The following is a 25,486-nucleotide window of genomic DNA, read 5'->3' as shown; positions in this document are numbered from 1 at the left end:
CTCCAGAGCCGTCAAGCGGTCAAACAATAGCTGCAGCTGGACACACTTCCCGCAGGTGAAGGAATCAGGGATACAGGAAGGAGCCCTGAATTCCCACATCTCACAAGAGGAACATGACACGGCTCTGGGATCTCCTGCCATGACTTAACCCTTAAGTTAGCTTAACAACAACTGCAATGTCATTTTGAATCTCTTCAAACCTGTGAACTTAAATTTCTTGTATGAGAAAAATGAATTGTTGGTATTAGTTCTAGTTTCAGTTTGCAGAGTTAGTAAACTGCAAGCTTTATTTTAAATCAGCCACACTTGATTTGGCATTAGGATGCATCCCCTCCTAAATGGTACGACGTTAGTATGTTCCTACGTTATGTGGAAGATGCTTAAATGAAGATAAATAGATTTCCAACTTGGTAGGGTTATCTTCATTTTTCAAATTATATGTATCCTCCACAACACCATGATCGTGTTCATCCATCCTCGTAGACCTATCAGGGGTATCATATTTTTGGGGAATGGGGTGCTAGAGGTCAATGATTAGTCAGTTTTCACATAGTTTCAGGTCAGAATGATCTGGCAGTGTGGCAGAGCCTGAGTCTTGTATATAACATTGAAGTAGGAGACCATGTGCGGTACTGCCTAACCACAATTTCATGACAGCATTTTTATGTGTGTGCAAAGCAAGTGATTTTCCTCAGAACCAGTGAAGCTAGATATGTATTCAAAGAATGAAGACTGCACCACCTAGGTAATTATCTGTTCAGTGAATTGAAACCTCCACCACTCTTGACTAAACACAGCTACATTCCTATAAGGCTACTACTAATTTCCAAAGCCACCATCAGCTTCCCATGCCAAAGATAGGTATCAAAGATGCCCAAAATTATACCAACTGCAATTCATCTGTTACAGTCAAAGACAATGAATAACTAATATACAGAACATATTTCAAGCATGAATGACTTTGTTTTTTTTTAAATTACCTGATGATAAGCAAGTAATTGTCATAATTTACCCAATATCTGTGCATTGCCCTCATTTCCATGCAAATATATACCCCAATTTATACTTGCTATGTATTAATCATATATACCATAAATCTTACAAATTGTACCAATAGATTATGGCAGTTACAGATGGTGTTATTGAGACTTTGGGATTAATACTTATCCAAAATATGATTTTAGAATCTGTTCTTATTTGGAACTTTTTATTCTGAAAATTCCCTTGCCTGATTAAATTCTAATCATTATTTGCTATGCACCAAGCTAGAACTGGCCTGTCTACCAATGTTCAGAGAGGATCTGCTGTAAATTTTCATCATTGAGCAAAAAATGTAGATGGTTTAATTTACCACTGTAAACTACAAAAATACCTTAGGCAAGTTGAAAATATTTTTCTTTGGTTTGAGAAGCTGTCAGTTGATAGTATTGTAAACTTGATTAGTATGTAATGGAAATAATTTTTAACATACTTATTTTCAATACATTTTTTCTTGCAGAAACAAAGCAACATGGCTGGAAAATGAACTGGACATATTTACAAAGCAGTACTTACAGCTGAGCCAGTGAAAACTTGCTAACCGACTGAGCCCTTTTTAGAATCTACATTTGTCCCATAACCTTACTGATGGGGATTGTCACCAATGCTGCCATAGTACTATGTGAAAAATACAAACTTCCACTCCTTTTATATGCAGTAATGGTTTTCAGGGATCTTGTTTATCAGCCCTTCAGAAATCTGACCAGATATAGATAAAGATGCATACTATTTGTCTAAGACCTTATCAAAGCTAGTCATTGCTGAGCGGGGTTATCCATATCTTGATGTATGTATTTTGAGGTGGTGAGAAAACTTCAGTGTTCAACAGAACATGCAAATATCACTATTACAAATACTGAATAGTATGTAATTGATGAGCATTGTTTGCAAACTTGGGTCTTTTAAGGAAGAAAATTGGCTCTTAATGCAGTGCACTTGGGAAGGGATACAAGAAGTATTCACAATTTACTAGGAGTATCAATTATAAAATGTACATTTTATGTTCATTATCTAGACACCTGATTAACATGTTGGTGAGTTGCATGGCCATTTACTATTGTGGATGTACTAAGTGGTCAAAACACATTGGTATGCCTTTATTCAAACACGATCTAACCATGTGAAACCTTAAATCCAATTCCCAGACTGCAAAAAAAATTCCCACTTTGCATATTTACACAATTATTTTATCATGATTTTGCTGATCAGCTCTTGCCCTCTATCTAAATTATATATATATATATATACACACGTTATACCTATATTGATAAAATGCACTTCCATTAAACTTCCAATAAAAAATGTTGATGTATACAAATTGATGCACAAGTCTAAAGCAAGTAAGGGTTTATGTGAATGGGGCTTTGGCCAATTAGTCATGTAGCTAGTGACTTAGATGTTACTGCAGAAGTCAAAGTCAGTGAAGAAAAACAATGAGTAGTAAAATAAATCCAGTTTGATTGGCTACTGATAGTACAGGAAACTCAAATGTCCTGAGGTATTCCCGTGAGTGCTGTAAATGCCTTGTTCTTTTACTTTTTAATACACTAATGCAACTTGTGTGTGAGATCTAAAGACAATGTAATTATCAAACTAATACTGGAAGTAGTTGTTAGTGGAGGGTACATGCAAACTGTTTTCAGATGCAGTTACACTTATTCCAATAATACCTCAGGCCCAAAGTACTACTTGCATCAAGACCCCTCCCACCCCCACCATTGAAACTTCAGGTGGTCAGCAACTAGCCTAAAATTGGATTTATCCCATCCACCTTGATTGCATGTCCTAGTTCCATCATTGTTAGTAAATCAACAAAAGCAAAATTTTGATGTGAATTCTTCGATAATTTAGTGTTGGCCTTTGAAAATTCAATTATCAATAGCCTTTTCAGTGCATGATCTTTATATTAGCACCACCAGCAGAATGATTGTAAATAACAGTATCAGACGGATTGCTTTAGAATTGACAAGTATACTAGGTTTTGGATCAGTTTAATGTGCACCCAAAAATAAAATTAAATAAAAACTAATAACTGCACTGAGTTATGGGTTCAAGATGTGATTTGAATTTAGGAAAGTATAGCTATGGTGTTGTATGGATGCTTGAAAATTGTCAAATTTTAATTTCATCCAGCACACACCTATGCAAACAAGTCTTTTAAAGAGAAAACCACTCAATCTAGATCTAAAACTAAGCAAGATTATCTAATCAGCAAAGTTCTGTGACCAAACAACTAAACTGATGGCACAGATCTGTTCAAGTAATTTCCATGGGGGTTGCCCCAATCCCTTTGGCCAAAACCATAGAGAAATGGTGTAAATGGCTATTTACACCATTTCATTGGATTTTGGCCAAAGTTACACCGGGAGATCAGGGCACCCCTGTGGATATTCTACCCCCTCTCGTTATTTAATTATAAATAGTAAACCTTAAAACTCCCACAGTAATAGCATAAAACATTGTGCTTTACACAATATATCCTGTCCTTGTAAAATGGCTATCTGACTTAACAGTTATTTGCCATTTAAGAGATTCAAATTGACTTGCATTAAAGGGGAGGAAGATGATGCTATGGAGTAAGTGGGTTAATACCATGATAAAATGATAGTGTACAATGTTTAGATGTAAATTAAGTTGAAGAAATTTCTAACTGATTTAAATATTTGCACAATTCATTTTAAATTTCAAAAGATTTCTAAAAAGGGGCTTTGATGAACAAATGTTTTGTACATATAGTTCTTGGTGTTAAATTACTTTTTGCAAATTTCTGAACATTTCTCAATTTACGTTTCCCTTCACTATTCATTAGATGTAGACAACCATATACCAAGTTTATATTCTTTTGAGCATGTATACTTACAATTTGCTAATAGTAATAAATTATTTGAGCTAATTGCTGTAAAAGTTTGTCATTGGAGGCCTGTGTTAAAAATAACTAAAGGCAGTACTGGAGTGTAACCTTTCTCCACTTATCTTGTCTGAGGGTGTGGTGTATTGTGATTTCCAAATTAGCAAAAGACAAATTGAGGACAATGTCACACAATGGACTTCCAGGTAATGGAGGTGATGTCAAATCATAAACTGGTTGTTTTGATTTTTGGGAGGTGGAGTGGAGGGATGAGAGACTGTAGGGTCTTTCTGGAAGGATAAGCAAAGATAGGCTGAACAGCCTCATCCCTCCTTATCTTTATATCCTCCTCCAACCCTCACATCTCTGCACTCCTCCAATTGTGCATTCCTAATTTTAATTGCTGCACCATTGGCAGGTATGTCTTCAGTTGCCTAGGCCCTAAGCTCTGGAATTCCCTTAAACCTCTGCCTCTCAAGATGCTCCTTAAAACCTACCTCTTTGACCAAGCTTTTGATCACCTTATATCTCTGTGGCTCAGTGTCAAATTTTGTTTGATAATCACTCTCGTGAAGCACCCTGGGACATTTTACTACATTAAAGGTGCTATATAAATGCAAGTTGATGTATTTATCTTGTGAGCAGCACGTTCCTAATAGCCCAATGTAGAAGAATGCAGAAAATCCCATGCATGTGGTAGAGAAGATGATCATTGAATTTGAATTATGCAAATAAGTATAAGCATGTAGACTAGATTGAATTTTTTTTGCTCAAAGATTTTAATTGGGCTGTAGTATCTAAAAGCTGGTCAGACTGAAATTTAGTTAATAAAATGCAGGTCAGCTAAACAAGCTAGCTTCACGATGGATTGCACATACTCCTAAGAACATTTCCTGGAAACATGGAGGTTAGCATACTTATAGGTGAATTTAAATATAGTCTGGTATGAAAATCTTACCTTTTTTATAGATACTGCAAAAGGAACTAAGGGAGACAAGAATATATTGTCTGAAGTTCCTAGTGGGTACAAACTCAATTTCACAGCACAGAATAGCAATTTCTGGGAAAGTATAAGGGAGACAAAGTAAAAAAAAAACTACAAAAATATGAACTAAATATGGCTATTCAATTAACTTGTTCAGTACATGATTGACCATGACACTGGTATGTTAGAGGACTTTGTACATATGATCTGAAACCTATCTCTACCATGCCTTTCTGACATAGGTACCTCAAGCTGGTTTGAAGTCATACCCTCTGCACTTTTCTATGTAAATACCTTCAGTCCCAAGGGAATACTACCTAATGATATCACTAAAGTAGCCTAGCATTCTTGGCTTCAGATGCCTCATAATTTTTTCTTTCAACTGTAGTTTGAGGCTTGATATGTAGAGTAGTTAAAGGCAGCAATCTTGGGGTTGAGATATTTGTAAACATAATTTATGGTTTATAGATTGATCTAAAATACTTAAAGGATACTACATATGATGTGGAGATGCCGGTGATGGACTGGGGTGTACAAATGTAAGGAATCTTACACCACCAGTTTTATTTGAAAATCACAAGCTTTCGGAGTGTTGGATTCCTTCAAAGTTACTGCATATATATATATATATATATATAGTCAGAGAACAATGCCTGGTGATTACAGATAATCTTTCCAACTGCCTGTTATCAAGGCAATCAAAGGAATTGAATAGTGTTCAGACAGAGAGACAAGACTACTGAATATACAAACGGCCAGAACCAAAGAGAGAGAAAGAATGTCTAGTATTAAAAACAGAACTTTTTTTTTCCGCTGGTGGGGTTACGTGTAGCGTGACATGAACCCAAGATCCTGGTTGAGGCCGTCCTCATGGGTGCGGAACTTGGCTATCAATTTCTGCTCGACGATTTTGCGTGGTTGTGTGTCTCGAAGATCGGTGGCTGAATGTCCTTGACTGCTGAAGTGTTCCCCGACTGGGAGGGAACCCTCCTGTCTGGTGATTGTTGCGCGGTATCCGTTCATCAGTTGTCGCAGTGTCTGCATGCTCTCGCCAATGTACCATGCTCTGGGGCATCCTTTCCTGCAACGTATGAGGTAGACAACGTTGGCCGAGTCACAGGAGTATGAACCATGTACCTGGTGGGTGGTGTCCTCTCGTGTGATGGTGGTATCTGTGTCGATGATCTGGCATGTCTTGCAGAGGTTGCCGTGGCAGGGTTGTGTGGTGTCGTGGATGCTGTTCTGAAAGCTGGGTAATTTGCTGCGATCGATGGTCTGTTTGAAGTTGGGTGGCTGTTTGAAGGCGAGTAGTGGAGGCGTGGGGATGGCCTTAGCGAGGTGTTCGTCGTCATCGATGACATGTTGAAGACTGCGGAGAACATGGCGTAGTTTCTCTGCTCCGGGGAAGTACCGGACGCCTCCACTTCTCGCCTTCAAACAGCCACCCAACCTCAGACCATCGTTCGCAGCAAATTACCCAGCTTTCAGGAGAACAGCGTCCACGACACCCCACAACCCTGCCACGGCAACCTCTGCAAGACATGCCAGATCATCGACACAGATACCACCATCACACGAGAGGACATCACCCACCAGGTACATGGTTCATACTCCTGTGACTCGGCCAACATTGTCTACCTCATACGTTGCAGGAAAGGATGCCCCGGAGCATGGTACATTGGCGAGACCATGCAGACACTGCGACAACGGATGAACGGACACCGCGCACCAATCGCCAGACAGGAGGGTTCCCTCCCAGTCGGGGAACACTTCAGCAGTCAAGGACATTCAGCCACCGATCTTTGGGTAAGCGTTCTCCAAGGCAGCCTTCGAGACACACGACAACGCAAAATCGTCGAGCAGAAATTGATAGCCAAGTTCCGCACCCATGAGGACGGCCTCAACTGGGATCTTGGGTTCATGTCACGCTACACGTAACCCCACCAGCGGAAAAAAAAGTTATGTTTTTAATACAACTAGTCATTCTCTCTCTGTCTGTCTTTGGTTCTGGCCGTTTGTATATTCAGTAGTCTTGTATCTAATGTCTCTCTGTCTGAACACTATTCAATTCCTTTGATTGCCTTGATTACAGATAGTCTTTCCAACTGCCTGTTATCACCAGGCATTGTTCTCTGACTATATATGCGGTAACTTTGAAGGAATCCAACACTCACCTGACGAAGGAGAAAGCCACCGAAAGCTTGTGATTTTCAAATAAAACTGTTGGATTATAACCTGGTGTAAGATTACTTACATTTGTACATGGGATATGATAATTTACATGGTCCAAGCTTTCCAAAATACCAAGTACACAGAACCCTTCATTTCAGTATAATAAAAGCTATTATACAACCTTGGTTAAAAGCATTTTTTATTGGTTACAATCAATTTATCGCAACATTAGTTTCACTGAGCCACTGTACAAATACAAAGGAAAAGTTGATGTGAAAACAGACTATAAACAAAGATACAGCAAGTGAAAATCATTTCAGATTTTATACAATAGCACAATAGGAGAAAACGCATGGCACAAGTCGCTGGTTTTATTGGCTGCAGAATAAAACTTACAATTCTTATTTTGATACAAAATCCAACAGCAGTACAGTATTACAAAATTGGTGTTAATACTGTAACCAGAGGAAAAAAATTGAAGAACACCAGCTATGTAAAGCTCTGTATTGTACAGGCTGATTAACTGGTTTTGCACTTCAGACCAATGATTTTAATACTGAATTTGACAGCAAATTACACAAAAAACTGCATATATTCTGCATGTTATTTTACACCAGATATCCACTCCTGGAAGGCTCAAAGCATTTTCTTATTGGCCTACTATTAATTACAGTAGACCATATCTGAGATATACATTTTAACCTGACTCTTCAGACTACCCTGTCCCAGAAGCAATGCATTTGAGGAAATAATTTAAATTCTATGCATTGCAAGTTTCCACTTCCCAGGTGGATATCTAAATTGGCAATACCTATCTTATTCAGCATTTATGACATTAACTTACTGATTTAACCACATTCTGAACCAAATCAACCTCTATCTTTGCCATTCGCTGTCGAGAAAACCTTCTGCATAACCACAGCACACCCCAGATAGATTAAGCCAAGCAATCTTTAGCATTACAATTTGCTAGACTACATTTCAAAATCAAAAAGCATAGCACTGGCTAATTAAGCCATTAATGTTGGTTCTGGATGGACTGTAGTTTATATACACTCAGATTAGGATTAAGTGATTATTGTTTGTTTCAAAGTATGGCTGATAATTTATACTCATTTTAAAGGTTAAATGCATATTTGAAAACCTACAGGACAAAAATATACACCAAGCTGCTTGAGTTCTATACTTAAAACTAGTTATGGCACATTGATTTTAATTGAAGGCAAAGCAAAGTACAAAATTTAAACGATTTGCTTTATGTTTTGTCCAAATTGATTAAACAGCAACCCTTTCAAACCATATATTTTACTCTATACATTACCTGGAAAGAGGTAAATGTACATGTATAAAACATTTTTACATCAGGTCTGTAATGATCAAAGCTATTAGCAGGGTCACTATTGGAGTGAAAGATTTTTTTTAAAAAGAGCCTAAAGGCAATCAAAATTTTAAAAGAAATATACCTGCAAAAAAATAAAACTCACCTGACTAAGGAACTACACAAATTACTAATGTATGTTCTTCAAAAAGTAAAGATTTGAACCACACTTGCTCTTTTTCCTTCAAAGCTGCTGTTCCTGGGGAAAGTTGACTACCTCAGCATAGATTTGCTTGTAGTGTTTGTTGGTCCCAGAGCTTTAAAACTCTGTTGACTTCCAATCAATGCACTTTGCCACTAAACTTAGTTCAAGATACCTGTGTTATTGGCACATAAATGTAAACAGAGCTAAACACTGGATTTATGTGATTTACAGGGCACACATTACACCCAAAAAACTGGTCTACCAACTCTGGAGGGGTTAGTCATGACATTCTGAAGCCATGCTAAATCAGCAAGAGGTTTGTGCAATCCAATACTTCTCCAGTAACAACTGGCTCCAGTTGTAGCAATTGGTCTTAGAACAAAACCTAAACTAAATTTCAATAAATCACCATGTAAACTATGCACTTTATACTGTATAACAAAAACATGTTTTATATAGATGTAATTACTTATGCTTCAAAATGATTTAGTAATTTACTTTTCCATCTTTTATTAAAAAACAAAATCCAACTCGTGTGATTTTCCACCTACACTATAGTAACAAGCATGTTAGAGAAAGGCCATTTAGGTTAAAATTGTGCACACTGGTACTTAGAAAAAAAAAGAGTTAATTTTAATTTTTTCTACTTATCCTGAATGTTAATCACAAGTAAAGCTCCAATGGCCCAGCGGCTAAATGCACTGAATGATACAGTCTCAAGTCAAATGATTCAGGAAGGCATCAGCTTCAATCGCTCATTGTTTATTTTAGCCGGGGGGGGGGGGGGGGGGGGAGGGGAAGAGGAGAGAGAAAGAACGAACGAATAGAAAACCTGGGTTCCTGTCCTGATCATGAAGTTGCGGTTCCTGCTGTAAAGTGCACATGTAGATGCTAGGTCAGATCATTAGGTTCAGCTGTGATATCCCTAGTTATATGGCCTATCACTGTCCAAGTGCTCTCTCTCAGAAAAGCCTTGAGCAAGATACTGCCGGCACCTGTGAATCTTCATAAATGTCACCACCGCCAGCAGAGAACGAGGGGAAAAAAAAAGGTGGGGCTGAGGTACAGAGAAACACAAGATAGGCATTACCTGTTCTGGGTGCAAATCATTAGATAAGTGTGTTACTGTAATGATAAAGGGCTGATGTACATGCATTTTCTTGTAAAATGTGCAACAGCATTCTGTTTGTTATGATAGATCCTGCTTCTGTACATTTGTGTATGCTTAAACAGTGCATATTGCAAATGCATACACAAAAAGCATACAGATGGAATGTCTTGTATAATTAAAAACTGCTGCAAAAAAATAGAAACAGAAACACACACGCGTGCGCGCACACAACCAAAGTTAAATTTTTCACAATAAGTTAATTCACAAGAAAAAAAATCTCAATAGCAATCAATTTATCCATCACTAACTTCAAAGTGTGACTTCTGATAAATACAGGCTAGAAACTTAGTTTTAAAATTGCATTTTTTTTTACATAGACAAATGATACATGATTAGCTGCTGTAATGTGTACATTCTGTATGTACAAAACAATACAGATTAGCAGATTTAGCATGAGCAAAAAACCCTCAACAATTCAGCCATTAAAACTAAACAATGGTTAGTTAGTTTGAAACATTTTCCTAGTCACCGTGGTTATATGTGCTAGCCCCTTTCAAAGTTAGCAGTTGTCAGGGTTTTTTCCTCTTCGTTAGATTTGCCTACTTTACAGAAGCCTTGTGTTATACAATTGTATTCAATGATAGAAAAACGTCACCTGCAAATACTAGGTAAAAAGAATGTTATTTCATAGCTGTTGGCTGCAGCTTAGGTAGCTCAGTCTCAGTGAATGATATTCAGGTGACATTTCTTCAATTCCAGATTTTCAGGAAACTATCCCATGATCCTGTTGCTACAGCCATTCCATCATCAGTGATGCCTAAACAGCTGACACGATTGTCATGTCCAGCAAGCACCCCTGGAGGAAAGATAATGAAAGATTTTTAAAAAGTACATAAATTAGATGAGGCAAAACAATTTCCACTTGAAAGTTTGGCAACTAAAGCTTTATGCTATTAAAAGCATTACAACTAATTACCACATCTCTCCTTTTACTAATACAATAATTGCAGTTGGCTCTCCAAACAAATATTTTTAAACCTAATTCACTTGAGTTAGCCATCCATAACTAAAACTGTTAGATGATCTACCTTGGGCAAATTTATTCATTCATTCTCAGGATGTGGGTGACATTGGCAAACCTACAATTGCTGACTTTGAAAAGGGCTAGTACACGTAACCAAGGTGACTCAGAAAATGTTTGAAACCATTCATAGTTTAGTTTTAATGGCTGAATAATTTGGAGGGTTCTGCTAATTATTGTCCATTTCTAGTTGCACTGAAGTGGTGGTGGACCTTCCTGAACCACATAGTCCATGTAGTGATAGTACTCCCAACAATAGTGCTAGATGGGAAATTCCAAGATTTTGACCCAGCGATAATGAAGGAACCCAAACTGAACGTCAGCAAGATTATTGGCAGTAGTGGTACTGATCCACAGTTGGTGGTTAGCAATGAAGTCCCTCACCTAAAATACATTTTGTGCCCTTGCTTCCCTCAGAGCTTCCTCATAGTAGCGTCCAACATGCAGTTTTGATTTTTCAGTTGGTAATGAGGAGGTTTCCATGGCCTTGAAGCCATGACACTTCACGGGGTCTAGAGTCACCTGACTTGTCCACTGTGCCCCCACCTCTGCGAGGACAGGACATGTCTAGGAATAGTCACGAGAGTCTGAAATGTTGGCTGAGCGATATGACTTGGGGTATGAAAATGTTTGGTTGTTGGATGACTAATCTGTGGGCCAGTTCTTCCAACATAGGCACCAGATGAGAAGGCTTTGCACTGTCAACTGGACTGTGTTTTGTAGTTTTTCTTACAACCGTGTGGCATTGAGTCAGCCACGTAGTGCAGGACTGGAGTCACATGTAGGCCATATCAGGCAGGGGTGGGAAGTTCCCTTCCCTAACAGACATTAGTGAACCAGGTGGGTTTTTACAATAATCATGGTCATTTTTCTGGTGCCAGCCCATAAATTACTAGACTTAATTCAATTCAATTTCACATTTTGCCATATTGGAATTTGAAATGAAGCTCTGCGTTGCTAATCCAGTACCAGAACTAGACTACCATACCCTGTGAATAGAAATTTTCTCTTGGTCTAAAAGGAAAGGGTAGTTTACTACCCTTCTAACACACAATTCTCTATTTCTGACACAGGAGCGGAAAACATTTCTATAGCAGTCTAAAACCAGAGGTCCCTTACATCTGGAGGAATCCAACTTCAATATTCTCAGTTATGGCAAATTTTGTGCTGAGTTTGAAGACTTTACACTTTGAAAAGTTACACTGATAACAGAAGACATCAGACAAATATTTTGCAAGTTGCTCAGTGGGAAGGAAATTGGCAATGCAGATTTTAAGGCCAGGAATTTGTATCAGAAGCCCAGTACAATGGCCTATAACAACAACAACTTGTATTTATACAGCACCTTTAATGTAGTAAAATGTTCCAAGGCACTTCACAGAAGTGTTACCAAACAAATTTTGACACCGAGCCATATAAGGGGATACAAGAACAGGTGGTCACAGAGGTAGGTTTTAAGGAGCGTCTTAAAGGTGGAAAGAGGTCGAGGGGTTGTTGGGAGGGAATTCGAGACCTTAAGGCCTAGGCAGCCGAAGGAACATCCGCCAATGGTGGAGCGATGAAAATTGCAGATGTGCAAGAGGCCAGAATTGAAGGAGCGCAGAGATCTAGCAGGGTTGTAGGGCTGGAGGAGGTTAGAGATAGGGAGGGGCAAGGCTATGAAGGGATCTAAAAACATGGATTAGAATTTTAAAAATTGAGGCGTTGCCAGACCAAGAGCCAATGTAGGTCAGTGAACACAGGAGTGATGGGTTAACAGGACTAGGTACGACTAGGAACAAAGTGATGATGCGCTGTGGTAGCCAGATATTCAAGACAGCAGGTGTGAGCCAGAAGAAGCCAACTTCACAGAATTTTTCCCAAAAAACTAATACTGCATGCAGTGGTATTCAACTTTTGACTTTATAAACTACTTGGCTACTTGCCATGGAACCCCATATAAAAAGAATTACAATATAAAACACAGAATTCAAAGAATACACATAAAAGCACTTCCCACCACAGACTTATAAAGTGCGCAATTAGAAACAAATAAAAGTCTCTCCAAGCGAAGTTACAAATTGTTGTTACTGCCTCTTTCAGGACCATCAGTCAACAAGGCTTTGTGCACCAGTTAATGTCCACAGGCTCTAAGCTTAGGTACCTCTTCTGTAAAGTATTAAAAAAGAGCTGCAAAGCTAAATAGGCTGTAGGAATGATTATCGACTGTAGAACAGAACCCAAGAAAACAAACAGTGGGAGATAACTGGGGAAAAAAATAGCTGCCAATGATGGAAACAACAACTGCAACTGTGGTGTGATGCACACAGCCACATCCCCAGTTTGGCATAGGGATACGTTAACTTATTTTATTAAGCAGCATGAACATAAAGCAGACCTTTAGTTGCTGTGTCAGATACAGGCCAATGAACAGTTCCATGTAAATGTAATTCTTCATTTGTCTAAAATAAATCAGCCTGTTGATTTATAATTGGCCTTTTCTCACTAAAGTGTTCATTAAACCGCCCTTGGAGAAGTGCATCGCGTGGCACATAAGAGTCATCAGTATCCAATCCATATAACAAGGAGTTTTCACTGTTATAACTGTAGGTCATATTATATGACTGGATATTAGGCAGTAAAGGTAAACTCCTGAATAAGGGATGCACGGTCTGCTTATGGAAGTCTGGTAATGTTGAGCCCAAGAAAGTATCTAGTGCAGACTCAAAATTTGTAACCATTAAGCTTTAAGGCAAAACAGGTTTCCTTAAACAAGATGGGAGAAGCTGTTCTGTAGGAGTAAAATATTCAAAATAGTCTTTCCCCCCCCCCCCCCATGTTAAAGTCACTTCGCACTAAAAAGTTACAATATTTAAACACATCAGTGTCATAGAAGCCATTAAAGAGCTTATAGATTACATCCTAAATTGTTCTAAAGAAAAACACTAAGCATAGTTTTACTAACCTGCACGATCTCCCTTCAAAGAATCCCAAACATTGCAATTAAAATCATCATAGCCTGCAAGAAGGAGGCGCCCACTTTTGGAAAATGCAACTGACGTAATACCACAGATAATGTTATCATGGGAGTACATCATCAGCTCCTGGTCTGCTCGGAGGTCAAACAATCTACAAGTGGCATCATCTGACCCAGTGGCAAATGCATTTCCATTAGGGAAGAACTGTGAATGGAAACAGAATAAAAGATTTATATCATGCCAAATTGTAACTACGTTAAATAATAGTTACAAAACTTGGTCATCAAATCACATCTGTCTTGATACTTAAGTGGCAATGTAAATAATGTCAGCCACAAAATAATTAGCTTATTTTATGAAACTATGTAATTGTGGAATTCAGGGTAAGAACAATTTGGTTTTGGTTTAAAACCAGTAGCCACTGTAACATCATCATCAAAAGGAAATCAGCTTAAATTATAACCGACTTCACCCTTAAACCATACAAAAAATGTTTACCTCTACTTCCAGCAAATACTATCCAATAGGCATAAAAGTTGCCATGTATTCAGAACCAGTAGAAATTCTACTCTTCATTTCTATCTTATTTATATTTTATTGAGATGACTAAGAATACTTACACAAACTGCATTAATATCAGACACATGTCCAGTGAATGACTGTCTGCACATTCCATCTCGAATATCCCACAGTTTGGCAGAAGCATCGCAAGCACCGGAAACAAAAATCCTCATGTCAGGACTAAGAGTGAGACTCATGACGTCCCCTGTATGTCCTGTAAACGTGGCTGTTTGATGGCCCGTTTCAATGTCCCATAAAGCACTGTAAATACAAAAATGCATGTTAATGTTTTCACTAATTTCTGCATTTTGTAGGGCTAATGTTTTCACAAGAGCATGTTTTCCATGCAACCATACAACAAATCCCCATTGGTCTATCTCAGACAAACAAGTGTTGGGAGGGGGGGTATCAGAGGGATTATCATCCTAGGTGCTCCCATGGATGTCTTGGACACTGTGAGGAGTGTTGGATGCCCTAGTCCTAAAGTTGCATACTTCTCTCCAATCTCATCTTGTCCTCGAGACCCAACTCCTGCTCTCTTGACCCAATTCCCACTAAACTGCTGACCACCCACCTTCCCTTCCTGGCCCCCATGCTAACTGATATTGTAAATGATTCCCTCTTAGGTACTGTCCTCTTCCCTTTCAAATCTGCTGTCATCACCCCACTCCTCAAAAAACCCACCCTTGACCCTTTCTATCCTTGCAAACTACTGTCCCATCTCCAACCTTCCCTCGTCTTCAGTTCTCGCCGCAAACTCCGTTCGCTCACTACCAATTCCATCCCCCTCCCTGGCCACTGTCTCACGCTGAACCAGACTGTTCGCAACCTCTGCGTCCTATTTGACCCTCTCCATTACAAAAACCACCTACGTAATATCGCCCATCTCCCCCGCTGCCTCAACTCATCCATGCTTTTGTTACCTCCAGACTCGACTATTCCAATGCTCTCTTGGCCGGCCTCTCATCTTCCACCTTCCATAAACTTGAGCTCATCCAAAATTCTTCTGCCCATATCCTAACCCGCATTAAGTCCCGCTCACCCATCATTCCTGTGCTCGCTGACACTGGGTCTTGGTCCACCAACACCTCAATTTTCAAATTCTCATCCCAGTGTTCAAATCCCACCATGGCCTCATCCCTTCCTTTCTCTCTATCCTTCTCCAGTCGTATAACCCTGCAAGAACTCAAACGTCCCTCCAAAGCTGGCCTCTTGTGCATTCCACACTGCCTATGCCCCCATATTGGCAGCCATACCTTCAGTGTCTAGGTCCTAAGCTCCGGAATTCCCTCAGTAAACTTCTCCACCCCTCTCTCCTCCTTAAAGACACTCCTTAATACTTACCTCTTTAACCAAGTTTTTAGTCACCTGTCCTAATATCTCCTTCCTTGGCTTGGTGTCAGTATTTATCTGATTACGCTTCTGTGAAGCGCCTTGGAATGTTTTACTATGTTAAAGGCACTATAAAAATTATAACACTGTTGAAGTGAGGTCGGGTACTCTTGATCAGGGAATAATGGAGAAAAAGAATAACCAGCATCTCAACCATCATCATGGAACCACTTACTAGCTCACTCCCCTCATCATAAACAGGAAACCTATTTTGCTGAACTAAAAGACAATTTTTGCAATAGAAATATTTTTAGATCACAATTTCATACAAACGCCCTATTCATTTTGTTGGGTTGATACAGCAATGGAAAGAACAAAAGAAAATCCCAACATTAAATTACAGCTGCAGAATTAAGTAGTTTAACTATGGAATCAATAAACATTTTCCTTTGTTGAATAGCCTGGATAAAGTGTTTTCATGCATGGGCTTTCCAACTTACCAACTCGTATCTCCTGAACTTGTAACAATCTGGTTGTCATCCAGAAAACGACAACATGATAAGTAACCTGTAAAGGAAACAAATCAAACACAAACAGTAAAGGTATACTTTCAGTATCAACATTAGCTTAATTTATACTGGTTTTAAAATAATATCTACAATCAAGTTCCATTTTCAATTTGATTGTAAAAGTTTCCATGCAATTTTCTTCATTCTATTGAGCCTGCTCCTTCCAACATAACATGTTTAATTTACAAAGTCATAGTCTCTTCCAACTTTAATTTCCTGAGGGCAGTAAATGATCACAAGTAGTTTCCAAAAAGATAAAACTCGAATGAAATCAAGAAAAAAAAACTAATACCATTTTAACATCACAGTCCACATTACTTAATTCTAACTAGTTGCATTCCACAGATGACATTGCCACAGTTCCAAAAGAATTAGAACCAGAGCGCTTGTCACCTAAACCTATACTTAGAACTTCAACCATGTTCTTAGCCAAAGATTAATCAATAAACGCTTTTAATGAGAATCAATTCCACATTTCTCATGCTCTGGCAAAAAAAATGTCAATCTCACTTAAGAAACCTCACTTTCATAATTATATCTTCTGGTCTGCACTCAATCCAAGAAAACCAGATTCATTTACATTGTCCATGCCTTGGAGCATGTGCCTCAAATCTTTTCTCCACTGGGAGCAAATTTAGTTTTAAATTATGAAGAAATTTGCACAGAATAAAGTCCTGAAGTCATCTTCATCAATCTTCTCTGAATTATTTCCAATGCATTAATGTTCTTCTAAAGGTAAAATGCCCATAACTCCAGCAATATTCTAACTGTAAGGTTGCCAAGGAGTTATGCAGGATTAAAGTATCCTACTAATCAAATGCATCCTGAGATCAGATTAGTCTCAAAGGCTTCACATTACATTGGTGAAAAATGCTACTGATGAGAAAAAGGCAAGAGAGTAGATGCAATAATGAAGGACATACATTTAAATTAGTGACTATTTCCTGATATGCCACAAAAAAAGTGCACAACAGTGACGTACAAATTTAAGTTAGGTTTTTCTCTGATCAGATTGCACTTTTTTTGTTCCCTTTTCCTCCCCTCTTGAAGACAGTGACTCTCTGTTTTGTTACGGTTTCACAGGAGCACCCTTCATTGCCTTGCCCAAGACTTGGACTTCCTGCATGAGAACCCAGTGTGTTGGTAGGTTATTCAACCTCAGTATCACAATTGGATCTGATCCCCGCCCTTACTCAACATACAAATTTTCCAGAAAGAATCACTGGATAGTGAGCAGGAGGAAGAATTCTGGCCAATTTTCCTCTTCCTAGCACAGGTGTTAATTAGGCTAATGCCTCTATCACTGCCTCGGCTACTGGCTGAGAATCAAAACTAGGACCGTCATGGTTAGTATGGCTAATCTACATACCACTTTAACCAGTTGAGTCATTGGGAAAGCACCGAGATTAACATTTCTGACCACTTACACCAATATTACCTTACCTGTGTGCCCTGGTAGTTCCCTGCTCACTCGAACATTGCCCTCCCTAGTTTTCAAGCTGTATATTGAACAGATGTTGTCCAGCCCACCACAGGCAACATAGTTTCCAGATGGAGCATATGCACAAGTCATAACCCATGATGATCGCAAAGGGATAGCATGCATCTTTAGGAAAGACAAGAAAATCTCAAGTGATTACTGAGTTCACACTAATCTAAATCTAAAATTTTAAAACAGTCAAACCAATCTCATTCTTACTTTGTTTGTTGTATAACTGTCCCAGATGATTAACTTTCCATCTTGAGATGCACTGACTAAAAGTCTGCAAATACAAAAATATTTTATGCATTAAAGGAAGTCAAGGCCACAGATAGAGTGGAGAAGAAACTTCACTCAAATGAAAAGCAGGGCTGTGTGGCTTTAGTGAGGAAGAGAGACTAGAGAAACTGGTGCTTTTTCCCCAAACAGAACAAAGAGATTTGACAGGCATTCAGGGTTTTGATCAGGTAAATTAGTCAGTGGCTCAGTAACTAAAGAGCACGAATTTATCACCAAGAGGACAAAGGAAGTGGGTCGAAATATAGATTTTTTTTTAAAACGCAGAGGATTATTAGCACATAGAATACTGTACCAGAAACAGTAATGGATGGAAGCAGAATCCACAACAGCTTTTAAAAAGAAATAGGATGCATATTTGAAAAAAGAAAAATTAAAAAAAAGGTAAGGGGAAAAGGCAGGGAAATGCTATTAAGTGATAACCCCTCAGAGAACCGGCAGAGAGTGGGCTGACCTGTCTCCTACTGTGCTACAAGAAAAATTCTGTAACTTGATGAATCTACACAATAATTATACATGAAATTCTTGTTCCTGCCAAAATGTTTTTCAATTTGAACACTTGATAGAGAATATCACCCAAATTCTTATTTTTATTCCACGTCAGATGACACTATATTACAAATCTGAAAAACAGATTTATTACATCAACTAGGGGATAGAATATAAAAACAAGGAGGTATTGCTGCAGTTATATAAGGTATTGGTGAGACCGCACCTGGAATACTGCATACAGTTTTGGTCTCCATACTTAAGAAAAGACATACTTGCTCTCGAGGCAGTACAAAGAAGGTTCACTCGGTTAATCCCGGGGATGAGGGGGCGGACATATGAGGAGAGGTTGAGTAGATTGGGACTCTACTCATTGGAGTTCAGAAGAATGAGAGGCGATCTTATTGAAACATATAAGATTGTGAAGGGTCTTGATCGGGTGGATGCAGTAAGGATGTTCCCAAAGATGGGTGAAACTAGAACTAGGGGGCATAATCTTAGAATAAGGGGCTGCTCTTTCAAAACTGAGATGAGGAGAAACTTCTTCACTCAGAGGGTGGTAGGTCTGTGGAATTTGCTGCCCCAGGAAGCTGTGGAAGCTACATCATTAGATAAATTTAAAACAGAAATAGACAGTTTTCTAGAAGTAAAGGGAATTAGGGGTTATGGGGAGCGGGCAGGAAATTGGACATGAAGCTGAGTTCGGATCGGTCAATGCCCTGTGGGTGGCGGAGAGGGCCCAGGGGCTATGTGGCCGGGTCCTGCTCCGACTTCTTGTGTTCTTTAGATTTGTGGTTGGGATCAGATCAGCCATGATCTTATTGAATGGCGGAGCAGGCTCGAGGGGCCGATTGGCCTACTCCTGCTCCAATTTCTTATGTTCTTATGTTCTAACTAAAAACTGATTAAACAGCATCAAAATGTGCTGTAAACTATTAATTAATTCCCATCACTATAATGTCAGGATAACATTTTTCCTTTAATGAGTAGACTGGTTTTAGCAATGTACTGTACCTGTTGGTTACCACTGACCAATACAGTGCCCATTAGAGATCATAGATAACCACAATCTGACTTGGAGAGTCAGTGGTAAAATTATGTTGCAAAAGTCCATCGTTGCAACATTATTTTCATCATTGCTTTCTGTAAAACACTGAGCTGTTTCAATAAGTGCACCATTGCAATAATTCCTCTAGATATTATAACTGCAAGATATTATTGGATTAGTCTGGCATGTGCAAATTTCAAAAGCACCAAAGCAAAGAGGAACTCCAGATAGCAGCCATTGAAAATAAAACAAAGGAATGCCATTGGAATCGAGTGGCCTCTAGCTGAATGCAGTCTAAAAATTGCTGATCACTCACTGTCAACAGTGCTACTGATTCATCGCAAGCATCACAATGAACACGATAAATATGTGAGCTATAATTGTTACAGTTATTGTGCTAACCGATCATATAATAACCATACGCTTAAGATTCAACATTCAAGCACTGACCTTGAGTCTGATCCCCAGTGCATGGCATAGATTTTAGCCAAATGCCCCCTCAATGTACGCCTTGTGCGCATTTGGATCCGACCAACTGAATCCAGACCAGCTGTGATCTAGAAATAAAATTGAGTTAGCTGTACTTCTATGAAACTGGTAAAGAACACTAATGTAATACAAGCTATATGCCCATTTTCCATTAAATGTGTTTACCTGGGCTAGGGTGGAATCACCACATGCTTTCCTTGCATCCTGCAATGACAAACAAAATTTTACTTACTTCATATTTAACACAAGTAATAAATCCAATACCTCTACTTAAGATGCTGCTCTCAATGCCATTAGGCTTTTTTTTTAATAGTGATAGCACCATGATAATAAAATAACCTTCCTGGATTAGGTAATTCACACATTTGACCTGGACATTTGAAAGTAAACGTTTAATTAGCACAGACTGCATGTCTGTGGTCAAAAATTAGTGCCAGTCTTCTGCGCGCTCTCTCTCTAGCGTCACTCCGGGACGCTTACCTCCTATTGCTGCTCTCATTTTGAATGCCACAGCACACTGTGGTAGAATTTCTTGCAAGATCAGAAGTTCCTATTACAGCAAGCAGCAAAGTTCAAAAATCAGAGCAGCAGCACAAGATAGGAGTCGTGGAGCTGCACTATGGAAGAAACTCAAGGGTTGTTTGAGGGGCATGGGGAGGAAGGGAAGAGAAAGAAAAATAGAAGAAAGGACTAGTTCTAGAGCAGCCATGGTGGTAAGGAAGGGAAGAGAGAGGGAAACCAAGGAGCAGTCCTGTTTGTAGAGAAAAACCAGTCACACTGGCAGAGCAGTGTTGGTGGGGACATTCTTGCCCCCCCATGCAGCACTTGGATGGTAGGAGCTAGAGTGGCACCGAGAATGTAGGCGATAAGGAGAATAAATCTTGTGCCTTCACTGCTCATATGCCACTTCATGTTCTCATGCATTTACTGTTTTTCATCCCTCCAATACATAGGAAAGAATAATCGGTATACTACCTGCAGCTTAAGTTACTAATGTCAGCTTCAACATAAAAAGCAGTATTCTAGAAAAGCAGGCACATTTTAAGATTTAAAAAACCTGCACTAAATTTGATTTGTATAGCTGTTCAGCACCAAACACGTTGCTTTCTATCATGACAGTCTATTACCATTCATTTTTACATTAATCTCTTTTCTTTTAAAATCTAAATTCTTTTTCATCTAATTATTTTATTTGTTTTGCCAATCATTTTCCTGTATGTTTAATTCTCTTACTCTTTCTGTGAATACTTTCAGTCAGTCAATTCTGCATTTGCTTTTCTTCTAGTGGAACATAACCAGTGGACAAAGAATGATCAGAAGTAAGATGGAAGGACTATGTAAACCAGAAAATAGACTGCTGCAAGATAGCACTGCTATCTCTGCAATCACCCCTCTGCTCTTGGCTCTACTCAATCTCATGATGGCTCTAGAATGATTACGTTACACTCTTACATCCCAAGTTTTTCATTACAGAAGGAGCAGAAAAGTAGGAAGTCTCACCCACTTCTTGTGCAATCCCTACAGATCCATTCCTTGAGTTAGGATTCCCTCTTGCCCTACTTTCTATATCTATTTCAGTGGATTGCAATAGATGCCTATTCCCATGGAATTAATATATGGTGGGGAGGTGAGAGAAAGAGAAGGAGAGGGAGGGGAGGAGAGAGAGAGAGAGAGAGAGAGGGAGGGAGGAAAAAAAAGATTAGAATTCACAACCTTATCATAAGGCAATCTGAAATAGAAATACAAATTAGAAAGAACATGCATTTACATGGTACCGTTCACATCCTCTGGAGGTCCCAAATACTTCACAGTCAATGAATTACTTTAGATTGTAGTCACATTTATATAGGTAAATGCAACTGCAAGGTCCCACAAACAAGATTGAGATAAATGACCAGGTAACTTGTTTGGTGATGTTGGTTGAGGGATAAATGTTGGCCAGGACATCAGAAGTCCTCTACTTTTCTTCAAACAGTGCCATGGGATTTTTTGCATTCACCTAAACAGGCAAGGTCTCAGTTTAACATCTCATCTGAAAAAGGGCATCTTCAACAATGCAGCAACCCCCAAGGACCACACTGAAGGGTGATCCAGTCCCTGGAGCACGCCTGGAATCCACGATCTTCTGACTAAGAGGTAAACAAAATTGCCACTAAACCAAGGTGACATTTGGCTAAGCAGGCAACAGGCATTGGGACAGACTCTGGGAGGTAAATCAGTGAATATCTAAACATTGGACAAATAGCTGGAAGTGAAGCTAAAAAAGGAATCTCCAGCGTACAATGATTGATTGTGGCTGGGGATTTTTAATATAACTACTGCAAAACAAAAAAACATATATTGAGCCCTTAGACTAATAGACAACTTTAAAAGTTGGACTGATTTAAAGTGGACCTCCATTATGACCAAGACACATTACACCTCCAAATGTCAGCTGAAGTCTACTGTATATGGAAAAAGCTGACGTGAAAAAGCTTACAGAACACAAAAACTCCACAAAGCTACAGATTGCTATTACTAATTAGTTCATAAAATACAAAACTACTTTTGAAACAAACTCAGTAGTGAAAAATCCTGAAGGATTTTCAGCAGCAATGCAACAAATTAATTTCAGTAATCCAAAAATGGAGGCTGCAAACGAAATTGAAATTCCCATTTTAATATGTTGCGAACTGTTCGTTCCCTGACCACACAGATTCTGCATTGATGCCTCGGTGAAAGGGCCAATGGTGTTTTTTTTAAAAAACTCACCCACATAGAACTTGAGGATATAAACTTTGGGGAAAAAGTTCCCAGAAATAACAACTTGCATTTATGTAAGTGCCTTTAACATAGTAAAATGTCCCAAGACGCTTCACAGGAGTAATCAAACAAAAATTGTCACCAAGCCAAAGAAACAGACATTAGAACAGGTGCTTGGTCAGAGAGGTAAGTTTTAAGGAGCATTTTAAAAGGAGGAGAAAGAGGTGGAGAGGTTTAGGAAGAGTATTCCAGAGTTTAGGGCCTAGGTAACCGAAGGCACGGCTTCCAATGATAGGACGAGGGAAGTGGAGGATGCAGAAGAGGCCAGAGTTGGAGGCCAAGAGCCCTCGGAGGGTTGTAGGGCTGGAGGAGGATACAAAGAAAGGGATAGGCGAGGCCAGAGGGATTTGAATATGAAAATTTTAAATTCGAGGCGTTGATGGACAGGGGGCTAATGTAGGTCAGCGAGCACAGGGATGATGCATGAATGGGACTTGGTGTGTTAGGATACAGGCAGCGGTGTTTTGGATTAGCTCAAGTTTATAGAGGATAGAAGATAAGAGGACGACCAGGAGAGCATTGGAATAGTCGAGTCTGGAGGTAACAAAAGCATGGTTGAGGGTTTCAGCAGCAGATGGGCTGAGGCGGGGCAGAGACGGGTGACATTACAGAGATGGACGTAGGCGGTCTTTGAGATGGAGAGGATATGGGGTCGGAAGCTCAATTCAGGGTCAAATAGGACGCAAACAGTCTGGCTGAGCCCGATAGTGGCCAGAGAGGGGGATGGAATCGGTGGCTAAGTAACAGAGTTTGTGGCAGGGACCAAAAACAGTGGCTTCACTCTTCCCAATATTTAATTGGAGGAAATTTTGGCTCATCTCAGACTGGATGTCGGACAAGTAGTCTGACAGCACAGCAGAGTGGCAGGGTTATGAGAGGTGATGGTGAGGTAGTGCTGGATGTCGTCAGTGTACGTGTGGAACTTGACGTCGTGTTTTCGGATGATGTCGCCAAGGGGCAGCATATAGATGAGAAACAGGAGGGGGACAAGTATAGATCCTTGGGGGACTCCAGACCATAACGGTGCCGGGGCAGTAAAACTAAACACTACAAACAAATAGGTTACAATTTGAAACAGGTTAACTGTCAAACATTTAGCAATTAACTATGCAAGTATAAATAATTTCTTTGAACATTTAAAATTTTGAAATTGAGAAAATTTTAAATCAGTGATATAGTGCTGCTGTACATTCTCATCATGGCCAAAAAAGGCAGGGTTGAGGCACGAGCAATGGGACTAGGGAGTAGGATGTGAGTGAGTTTTCATGTGTTTTAGACATGGACAGATGGCTGTAAGCACTATTTCACAACTGTTGACTCTAGACAGGTGGCTTACTTTACAAAGAAGCAATTTATTCTAGAGCAAGTCTCTCCATCATCCGGTCAGGAATTGGGCTGTTCACTGACAAATCTACAGTGTTCAGCTCTATTCACAACTTCTGTGATAATGAAGCAGCAAATACCAGCAGGACCTAGGCAACGTCCAGACTTGGGCTGACAAATGGGAGGTAACAATCGCACCACATAAGTGTCAAGCGATGGCCATTTCCAACAAGAAAAAGTCCAAACCTCTCCGAGCTTCAACAGCACAATCAAAACCCCCCACTTTCAACAGCCATGCGGACACTGCTAACCAGAAACTTAGCTGGACCAGCCACATCAATAATATGATCACAAGAGCATATGCAATGGAGTGGCAATTTTAATTTAAAAAAACACTTTTCATCCAAGAGAATCAAAAGCAAAATACTGCGGATGCTGGAAATGTGAAATACAAACAGAAAATGCTGGAGAAGCTCAGCAAGTCAGGCAGCATCTGTGGAGAAAGAGCAGAGTTTCAGGTTGAAGACCTTTCATCAGAACTGAAAGATGTTAAAGAGTTCAAGTTTTTGAGCAAGTACAGAGCCGGGGAGGGATAGAAAGAACAAAAGGGAAGGTCTGTGATAGGGTAGAGGGCATGAATGATTAAATGACAGAAGGGATGATGGTGCAAGGGAAGGAAGGTGGTAATGGGACAGGTTAAGAAACAAAAAAGATTGATCAGGAGTAGCTGTAAATGGCAGCAGCAGAACCATGACCAGCACTAGCTGACCAAAAAAAAATGGGAACAGTGGTTGTGATCTGAAGTTATTGAAATCAATGTTGAGTCCACAAGGTTGTAAAGTGCCTAAATGAAAGGTGAGGAGCTGTTCCTCGAGCTTACTTTGAGCTTCTTTGGAACAGTGTAAGAGGCCGAAGACAGAGGTCAGAGTAGGAGTGGAAATCATAGAATCATAGAAAATAGGAGCAAGAGTAGGGCATTCGGCTCTCCGGGCCTGCTCCGCCATTCAAAATGATCATGGCTGATCGTCCAACTCAGTACCCTGTTCCCGCTTTTTCCCCATATCCCTTGATCCCTTTAGCATTAAGAAATATATCTATCTCCTTCTTGAATACATTTAATGACTTGGCCTCCACTGCCTTCTGTGGTAGAAAATTCCACAGGTTCACCACCCTCTGAGTGAAGAAATTTCTCCTTATCTCGGTTCTAAATGGCATACCCCGTATCCTGAGACTGTAACCCCTGGTTCTGGACTCCTCAGCTATCGGGAACATCCTCCCTGCATCTAGTCTGTCTAGTCCTGTTAGAATTTTATATGTTTCGATGAGATCACCTCTCATTCTTCTAAACTCTAGTGAATATAGGCCTAGACGACCCAATCTC

General features: G+C 39.5%; 2 protein-coding genes across 3 annotated transcripts in view; one reads left to right on the top strand and one right to left on the bottom strand.

Annotated features, from left to right (window-relative positions):
• LOC137331491 (mitofusin-2-like) overlaps positions 1 to 4,506 on the top strand; it is an 82,193-nt gene extending 77,687 nt beyond the window's left edge. For both annotated transcript variants that reach the window (XM_067995313.1, XM_067995312.1), the window contains exon 18: positions 1,499 to 4,506. In XM_067995313.1, coding sequence (XP_067851414.1) covers positions 1,499 to 1,568 — 70 coding nt within the window. In that variant the 3' untranslated portion in view covers positions 1,569 to 4,506. The remainder of the gene's footprint in view (positions 1 to 1,498) is intronic.
• A 2,719-nt stretch (positions 4,507 to 7,225) lies between these two features.
• The window catches only part of LOC137331490 (guanine nucleotide-binding protein subunit beta-4), a 56,518-nt gene continuing 38,257 nt past the window's right edge, over positions 7,226 to 25,486 (bottom strand). Inside the window, exons 3-10 of the mRNA XM_067995311.1 lie at positions 20,146 to 20,184; positions 19,942 to 20,048; positions 17,877 to 17,940; positions 17,621 to 17,783; positions 16,109 to 16,175; positions 14,336 to 14,537; positions 13,703 to 13,919; positions 7,226 to 10,533 (exon numbers count right to left, since the gene is read on the bottom strand). Of these exons, the coding sequence (XP_067851412.1) occupies positions 10,427 to 10,533; positions 13,703 to 13,919; positions 14,336 to 14,537; positions 16,109 to 16,175; positions 17,621 to 17,783; positions 17,877 to 17,940; positions 19,942 to 20,048; positions 20,146 to 20,184 (966 nt within the window). The 3' untranslated portion in view covers positions 7,226 to 10,426. The remainder of the gene's footprint in view (positions 10,534 to 13,702; positions 13,920 to 14,335; positions 14,538 to 16,108; positions 16,176 to 17,620; positions 17,784 to 17,876; positions 17,941 to 19,941; positions 20,049 to 20,145; positions 20,185 to 25,486) is intronic.

This window comes from Heptranchias perlo, chromosome 13 (genome assembly GCF_035084215.1).
Source record: "Heptranchias perlo isolate sHepPer1 chromosome 13, sHepPer1.hap1, whole genome shotgun sequence".
Lineage (NCBI taxonomy): Eukaryota > Metazoa > Chordata > Chondrichthyes > Hexanchiformes > Hexanchidae > Heptranchias > Heptranchias perlo.
This window is presented reverse-complemented; position numbering and strand designations above follow the sequence as displayed.